The 8,971-nt window shown below is 53.2% G+C and overlaps 1 protein-coding gene across 1 annotated transcript in view; it reads left to right on the top strand.

The window, feature by feature from the left end:
• The first annotated feature begins 2,976 nt into the window (after positions 1-2,976).
• Positions 2,977-8,971, top strand: part of ASB1 (ankyrin repeat and SOCS box containing 1) — a 29,172-nt gene continuing 23,177 nt past the window's right edge. Inside the window, exon 1 of the mRNA XM_038748800.1 lies at positions 2,977-3,139. Within this exon, the coding sequence (XP_038604728.1) occupies positions 2,977-3,139 (163 nt within the window). The remainder of the gene's footprint in view (positions 3,140-8,971) is intronic.

Raw genomic sequence — 8,971 nt, 5'->3', positions numbered from 1 at the left:
AGGAAGGAGGGGGCTCAGTCTGGGAAGGCCTCCTGGAGGAGGTGAGCTCTCAGCAGGGCCTTGAAGGGAGGAAGAGAGCTAGCTTGGCGGATATGCAGAGGGAGGGCATTCCAGGCCAGGAGGATGATGTGGGCCGGGGGTCGACGGCGGGACAGGCGAGAACGAGGCACGGTGAGGAGATTAGCGGCAGAGGAGCGGAGAGTGCGGGCTGGGCTGGAGAAGGAGAGAAGGGAGGTGAGGGAGGAGGGGGCGAGGTGATGGACAGCCTTGAAGCCCAGGGTGAGGAGTGTCTGCCTGATGCATAGGTTGATTGGTAGCCACTGGAGACTTTTAAGGAGGGGTTTAACATGCCCAGAATGTTTCTGGACAAAGACAAATCTGGGCAGTGGCGTGAAGTATGGATTGAAGTGGGGAGAGACAAGAGGATGGGAGATCGGAGAGGAGGCTGATACAGTAGTCCAGATGGGATAGGATGAGAGCTTGAACGAGCAGGGTAGCGGTTTGGATGGAGAGGAAAGGGCGGATCTTGGCAATGTTGCAGAGCTGAGACAAGCAGGTTTTGGTGATGGCTTGGATGTGAGGGGTGAACGAGAGAGAGGAGTCGAGGATGACACCAAGGTTGCAGGATTCTGAGACAAGAAGGATGGTAGTGCCGTCAACAGTGATGGGAAAGTCAGGGAGAGGGCAGGGTTTGGGAGGGAAGAAAAGGAGTTCTGTCTTGGACATGTAGAGTTTTAGGTGGCGGGAAGACATCCAGATGGAGGTGTCCTGAAGGCAGGAGGAGATGCGAGCCTGGAGGGAGGGGGAGAGAGCAGGGGCAGAGATGTGGATTTGGGTGTCATCAGCGTAGAGATGATAGTTGAAGCCGTGGGAGCAAATGAGGTCACCAAGGGAGTGAGTGTAGATCGAGAACAGGGGACCAAGAACTGAACCTTGAGGAACCCCCACAGTAAAGGGATGGGAGGGGGAGGAGGAGCCTGCAAAAGAGACTGATAATGAACGACCGGAGAGATAAGAGGAGAACCAGGAGAGGACAGAGTCTGTGAAGCCAAGGTTGGATAGTGTGTTGAGGAGAAGGGGGTGGTCCACAGTGTCGAAGGCAGCTGAGAGGTCGAGGAGGATTAGGACAGAGTATGAGCCGTTGCATTTGGCAAGCAGGAGGTCATTGGTGACCTTTGAGAGGGCAGTTTCTGTCGAATGTAGGGGACGGAAGCCAGACTGGAGGGGGTCGCGGAGAGAGTTGGTGTTGAGGAATTTGAGGCAGCGTGTGTAGATGACTCGTTCAAGGAGTTTGTAAAGGAATGATAGGAGGGAGATGGGGCGATAACTAGAAGGTGAGGTGGGGTCAAGAGAGGGTTTTTTTTAGGATGGGAGAGACATGGGCACGTTTGAAGGCAGAGGGGAAGGAACCAGTGGAGAGTGAGCGGTTGAAGATGGAAGTGAAGGAGGGGAGAAGGGACGGAACAAAAGATTTCATGAGATGAGAGGGAATGGCGTCAGAAACACAGGTGACCGGAGTAGCACTTGAGAGGAGGGAGGAGAGCTCCTCTGAGGATACTGCTGGGAAGGATGGGAGAGAGTAGAGAGTGTTGAAAGCCGGGGGGTTGGAGAAGCAGGGGTGGTGACTTTGGGGAGGTCAGACCTGATGGATTTAATTTTATTAATGAAGTAGGAGGCCAGATCGTTGGGGGTGAGGGAAGGAGGAGGGGGAGGAACCGGGAGCCTGAGAAGGGAGTTGAATGTACAGAAGAGCTGACGGGGATGATGGGCATGGGTGTCAATAAGGGAGGAGAAATAGTTTTGTCTGGCAGAGGAGTGGGCTGAGTTAAGGCAGGAAAGGATAAACTTAAAGTGAACGAGGTTGGCATGGTGTTTAGACTTTTGCCAGCAGCATTTGGCAGCTTGAGAATAAGAGCGAAGGAGGCGGACAGTGGCAGTGATCCAGGGCTGTGGGTTAGTGGTATGAGAGCAGTGCTTACTATGTGCGAAGCACTGTTCTAAGAGCTGAAGAGGTTAAAAGGTGATCAGGTTGTCCCATGTGGGGCTCACAGTCTTCATCCTCATTTTACAGATGGGGTAACTGAGGCTCAGAGAAGTTAAGTGGTGTGCCCAAAGTCACACAGCTGACAAGTGGTGGAGTGGAACTAGAACCCATGACCTTGCCTCCCGAGCCCAGGCTCTGTCCATTCACTCAATCATATTTATTGACTGCTCACTGTGTGCAGAGTACTGTACTAAGCACTAGGGAAGTACAAGTCGGCAATATATAGAGACGGTCCCTACCCAACAATGGGCTCACAGTTTAGAAGGGGGAGATGACAAAACAAAAAAAGTAGAGGGGCGTCAATACCAGCAGAGTAAATAGAATGATAGCTATATACACATCATTAATAAATAAATGGAGTAATGAGCATGTATAACTACACCGAAGAGTTGTGGGGAGGGGCCTCCACTGAGCTCCTATGCTTCCCTAAGCATCAGGACAGCCCTTTGCAGGGAGGGGAGGGGAGGGCCGGGCCGGGGGCGGGGCTGGAGACGGGCCTTCGGATTGGTCTTCGGCCGGGGGATGGGGGGATGTGATTGGAGGAGAACGGGGCGAGCCCACTGATTGGTCCTCGGGCGGGCGGGCGCTGGCGGGGAGGTGATTGGAGGAGGGCGGGGCGGGTACGGGGGCGAGCCCTCGGATTGGTCCTCGGGCGGGCGCTGGAGGAGATGGGCGGGGAGGGGGCGGAGCTAGGATGGGGGGGGGGAAGAGAGCCCCGGGGCGGGCCCTCGGATTGGTCCTCGGGCGGGCGCTGGCGGGGATGTCATTGGAGGAGGACTGGGCGGGGCCGGGGGCGAGCCCTCGGATTGGTCCTCGGGCGGGGCGCTGGCGGGGAGGGGATCGGGGAGGGCGGGGCGGGGCCGGGCGGGCGCCGCCGCCGCCGTCCCCGCCGCCGTCCCCGCCGCCGTCCCCGCCGCCGTCCCGGGGCCCCGATGGCGGAAGGCAGGTGCGGGAGCGGCGGTCCGGGCGCTGGTCCGGGCGGCGGTCCGGGCGCCGGTCCCGCGGGCTCGGGGCCCTCGGGCGGGGGTGCGGGCGGGGCCCCCGGGCCCGGGTCCCGGCGGGCCGCCCCGTCCGGCGCCTCCAGCGGCAGTGCAGGTAACGGCAGGGGCGGCGACGAGGCCCCCGGGACCCCCGACGGACCCCCGTGGGGGCCGGGACGGGGACGGGGCCGGGCCGGGCAGGGGCCTCCCTGGTAGCGGGCTGCTGGGCCCGGGCCCAGGGGACGGGACGGGACGGGACGGGACGGGACGGGACGGGACGGGGGCCCCGGACCAGCTGCACCCGCATCTCCCTGGGGAATGACCCCGAAACGCAATCTCCTCCTCTCCCCGCCACCCTCCTCTCCCCCCCTCCACCCTCCCTCCCTCTCCCCCCCTCCCCCCTCCCTCCCTCTCCCCCCCTCCCCCCTCCCTCCCTCTCCCCCCCCCCCCCCCCCCTCCCTCGGCCCCCCCTCCCTCCTCTCTCTCCCCCTCCCTCCTCTCTCTCCCCCCTCCTCTCTCTCCCCCCCCTCCTCCCTCCCCTCTCTCCCCCTCCCCTCTCTCCCCCCTCCCCTCTCTCCCCCCTCCCCTCTCTCCCCCCTCCTCCCCCCTCCCTCCTCCCTCCTCCCTCCCTCTCTCCCCCCTCCCTCCTCTCTCTCCCCCCTCCCTCCTCTCTCTCCCCCCTCCCTCCTCTCTCTCCCCCCCCCCCTCCTCTCTCTCCCCCTCCCTCCTCTCTCCCCCTCCCTACTCTCTCCCCCTCCCTCCTCTCTCCCCCTCCCTCCTCTCTCTCCCTCCCTCCTCTCTCTCCCTCCCTCCTCTCTCTCCCCCCTCTCTCTCTCCCCCCTCTCTCTCTCCCCCCTCTCTCTCCCTCCTCCCTCCTCTCTCTCCCCCCTCCCTCCTCTCTCTCCCCCTCCCTCCTCCCTCCTCTCTCCCCCCCTCCTCTCTCTCCCTCCTCTTCCCCCTCCTCTTCCCCCTTCTCCTCTTCCTCTCCCCCTCCCTCCTATCTCTCCTCCTTTCCTCCTCTCCTGCCCCCCTCCTCCTTCTCCTCTCTCCCTCCTCTTCCCCCCCTCCTCTTCCCCCCCTCCTCTTCCCCCCCTTTCCCCCCTCCTCCTCCTCTTTCCCCCCTCCTCCTCTTTCCCCCCTCCTCCTCTTCCCCCTCCTTCTCTTCCCCCTCCTTCTCTCCTCCTCTTTCCCTTCCTCCTCTCCCCTCCTCCTCTTTCTGCTCTTCTTATCCCCGCTTTCCTCCTTACGTCCTCTTCCCCCTCCCCTCCTCCTCTTCCCCCTCCTCCTGTTCCCCTTCTCCTCTTCCCCCTCCTCTTCCCCCGGCTCCTCCCCTCCTCTTCCCCCTTCTCCTCTTCCCCTTCCCCCTTCTCCTCTTCCCCTTCCCCCTTCTCCTCCTCCTCCTCCTCTTCTGCTTCCTTTTCTTCTTCCTCCTCCTCTTCCCCCTTCTCCCCCTCATTCCCTTCCCCTCCTCCCCCTCCTCCTCTTCCTATCTTCCTCTTCCTCCTCTTCCCATCTTCCTCTTCCTCCTCTTCCCTCTCCTCCTCTTTCTTCCTCCTCCTTTTCCTCCTCCCCCTCCTTCCTCCACATCCTGGCATCAGCAGCAGCAGCAGCATCAGAGGACCCCCCCAGCAACCCGGGCTGCCAACCCCCCGGGGGCCTTACCACCCCCCATACCTGGGCCCCAGCAGGCTCTCGGCGCCCCACCTTGCCATTCCTTTGCAACATTTTTCACTCATGTACATATCCTCATTTATATTAATATCTGTCTTCCAGGGAACACATCTACAAACTCTGTTATACTGTACTCTCCCAAGCACTTAGTACAGTGTTCTACGCACAGTAAGTGCTCAATAAATGTGATTGGGTGGGTCAGACACTGTGTTAAATGCTGATCTTACATTCCCCTGTCCCACACTGGGCTCCCAGTCTAAGTGGGATGGGGGGTGGGTATTTAATCCCCCATTTTACAGGTGAGGAAACTGAGGCACAGAAAAGTTAAGGGAATTATACAGCAAATCCCTTGACTTCCAGCCTTGTGCTTTGTCCGCTATGCATATGACTGGGAAAGAAAGCAAGACATAGAAGCTACAGTGGGTTGTATTTATGAAAGGAAGCACATGCAGTAGAGCACTATATAGGAATACAAGTGTATTGTCTATGTATGAGTGTATATAGCTATGTCGTTGCATATAAATCACTCCTTATGTTCTCCCCTGAGGAGTTTCCATTTTATATCAGTCATCATATTAACCAAAGTGGATTTTGTGTTTTCCACTTTTCCCATTGGATTAATAACCACATTTTGAGCTATCCCATGGTTCAAATTATTTAATTTGGAGTAACATCCAGCAGGACTGTAATATAATAGCAAGAGAATTCATCACCACATCTCCCCCCACCAACATGTAACATCTAACTGTTTATACACAGAAGAGTTCTACTCTCTAGCCTACATGAAGGATAGATGAGATAATGCAGTTTAGGAAATTAACTAAATAAACATTGGGGACAGGGATGCATCCATTTTTTCAAATGGTATTGTTAAACTGGGTTTAGAACCCAGGTCCTGTTCCCAAGCCTATACCACGCTGCTTCTGTAAGTATGGATATGCTGCTGCGTATCTTGGAAGTGCAAGGAAAGTGGATTTACTGCCAGATTGGCTATGTTTCAATATTTCTATGCCTGCTTAATGTGACTACTGCTTAAAGTAATCCAGTGGTTTGGGAATTTGGTTCAGTGAGTATCCTGAAGATGGGATGCCCACCTGAACATCCTCTGGACTATACTGTTCTCAGAACTACTGATTGAACCTGAAAATTGAGGAGCCAGTAGCTGTATAAATAAAATCAATCAGTGGTCTTGAATTGAGCACTTTTTTAAGTGGTATTTGTTAAGCGCTTACTTTGTGCCAGGCACTATTCTAAGCTCTAAGCATTGTGCGAGCACTGTCCCAAGTATTTGGGAGAGTACAGTAGAGTTACTAGACATGCTCCCTGCCCTCAAGGAACTTACAATCTAGTAAAAAATGAAAATACCTTATGGGTATGGGGAAGCATACTCCTGGCTCCTCCGCTTGTGTGCTGTGTGACCTTGGGCAAATTTCACTTCTCTGTGCCTCATTCCCTCATCTGTAAAATGGGAATTGAGACTGTGAGCCGCAGATGGGACAGGGACTATGTCCAAACCGATTTGCTTGTGTCCACCCCAGTGCTTAGTAAAGTGCCTGGCATACAGTAAGCACTTAACAAATGCCACAATTATAAAAATAATTATTACTGTTACTCTAGGAGAAGGGGAGGGAATACCCAAGCTCTTAGAGGGGAAGGACTCACATGCATAAGTGCTGCCGTGGGGAGGGCAAATAGGATGGGGAGATAAGAGATCGGACAGAGAAGACTTATCAGACAGGGAAGACTTCTTGGAGATGTGGTTTTAGTAGGACCTTGAAAACAGGGAGATTAATGGTCTGCCTGCTAAGGTGGGAGTGGGGAAGAGGAGAAGGAAGTTCCAGGAGTGAGCAAGAAGTTGACAGCAAGAGTGGAGAGTGAGGCACAGTGAATAGGTTGGCATTAGAGGAGTGAAAGTGAGGGCTGGATTGGAGCGGGAGAGGAGTGATCAGTAGAAAGAAGTCATCAGGTATAAATACAGCACTGTCCAGTGAAACTGAGACAGCATAGCAGTAAGCTTTGTCATGTTTTATTTTCAGTTTGGTTGGCTGATATCTCTGTGTTCTCCACTACTGCTTTCAATCATGCTAACTTTATCCAAAGTCCTGATGTGTGTGTATGTGTATATATTTACACACACATACATATGCATATTATATATATATATATATATATATATATATATATATATATATATAAAATCATGAAGCATTGGACAATTTGGAGAGTGTTTATGAGCTAAATAGAGAAGCTACAGATTTGAAGTTTGTATGGGCCTGAAGTCTGGTTGCCTGCCTTTGCTGGCCGCTGATTATACTTGGCCTATCCCAATAGCATCTGGCTGCTTCCAGGGCCAGCCTTAATAGCCACTCTCTGATAGCCAGAGTGCCACAGTGGGCACGGTGCCACTGACTAGGAGATGAGCCAGGTCAAACCCTGGGCAGCCTAGATGGACTTCCAGGAGGCCACACCACAGCGCTTCTTATTCCCCAGCACTCCCTTCCTGCTCATGGAACTTCCACTGGCTCATAACGGGGCCTGGCAAGGAGCAGGTAGTCCATCTAAACCTGGTCCAAACCCGGTCCAAGCCTGGCCGGTGTGGCCCCGGGTAAACCTGTCCTGGCTCCAGAGAGAAAGGTCCCTTAGGGGCCTTAAGTCCTTCAGTTCTGTTCCATCTGAGTTGAATACCTCCTTCTTCTCCCTACAGCCAACCCCAGGCCCGTCCGGATCACGAGGAGGCAGAGAAGATAATGCCCCTGTTCTGCCGTGACATGTCTTTACACTCAACTTTCTGGTTAGAATGACATTATAGAATTAGGGAACGTTTATCTGACAGCATGGGCTTATTTGGATAGGATGTGCCATGGTACTGGAAGACTTGTTGGTTTGTGCTCCCGGGGATGTGTGTGTGGAGTTGGAACAGGTGACTACTTCGGCAGTTTTCCTTAATAGGGGGTTTTCCAAGACGGCTACCCCAGCGTTGAAGGAGAACTGGGTAGATTGACTAATGGCAGAGCTAGTATCTTGCTGGGGCCCAGGCAGTTTATCAGGACCCCAGCTAGAATTTCCACCATCAGTATTCTTTCGCTTGGTGATAGATAGCCCCAACCCAACCATATTGCCATCTAGTATGAAGTCTCACGTTCATTCGGTCGTATCTATTGAGCGCTTACTGTGTGCAGAGCACTGTACTAAGTGCTCGTGAGAGCGTTGCTTCTGTTGTTTCATTGCAGACTTACGTGATGCCCATTTATCAAGTCTTCCTACCCCAAAAACTCTCTTTTAGGATATTGAAAGGAAAGGATCCAATTCCGTAAATAATCCTTTTTTATTCATTTAATCTTATCTTGTATTTACCATTACCAAATCCAAATGATTTCCCTTCCTGTTCAGTGTTAAATCTGAGCTAATCATGCCCATTTTATTATGAAGAAACTGACCACTGAGGGGTTTTGTGGCAGAAAATTCTCCCTAAAATTAATCAGCGTCAGAGCCAGAGATCAACATAGATATGTATCTCTGAGGAGGCTGCAGACATTAAGATCCTTTCGATGTGTGGGAGTGTGGCTGATACAGCTGAAGTGTGAGCCCCTATCTCTTCCACATCTCGTGCGCTAAAGTTAGGATTGTCCATGGCACTGGGTACCCAGAGTGTCTGGAGTGGATTTCATTTTTCTCAATGTACGATGTTCTTTCAGCCTCTGATCTGACAGGGGCCACCCCATTTCTGGTTGCTGGCGTCACGGCTAGGCCATGTTGTGCGCAGTTTTCCTTTAATGTGTCTTGAAAGCGTTTCTTCTGGTGTAACTGGCTTCTCAGTCAGGTAAATCAGCTCCCTCTCCGACACCCTGAGCATGAAACGGCCAACAGGGTCACCAAAAAGAAGGTTCTGGGGTATGATCAGCTCACCGGTTTTGAGAGAGTGTTCAAATGTTTACCATGATCCAGGGTCAGTGGGACGTGGGGAGAATGGATGGTAGTGGGATATCATCATCATCATCAATCGTATTTATTGAGCGCTTACTATGTGCAGAGCACTGTACTAAGCGCTTGAGAAGTACAAATTGGCAACATATAGAGACAGTCCCTACCCAACAGTGGGCTCACAGTCTAAAAGGGGGAGACAGAGAACAAAACCAAACATACTAACAAAATAAAATAAATAGGATAGATAATAAATAAATAGAGTAAAAAAAAATATGTACAAACATATATACATATATATCCAAGCAGCTGAAGTATGGTGAACTGAAATGGGGTGTATAATAATAATAACTTC

This window comes from Tachyglossus aculeatus, chromosome 7, assembly GCF_015852505.1.
Source record: "Tachyglossus aculeatus isolate mTacAcu1 chromosome 7, mTacAcu1.pri, whole genome shotgun sequence".
Classification (NCBI taxonomy): Eukaryota; Metazoa; Chordata; class Mammalia; order Monotremata; family Tachyglossidae; genus Tachyglossus; species Tachyglossus aculeatus.
Note: the sequence above shows the minus strand (reverse complement) of the source record. Positions and strands in the feature narration are given on the sequence as shown.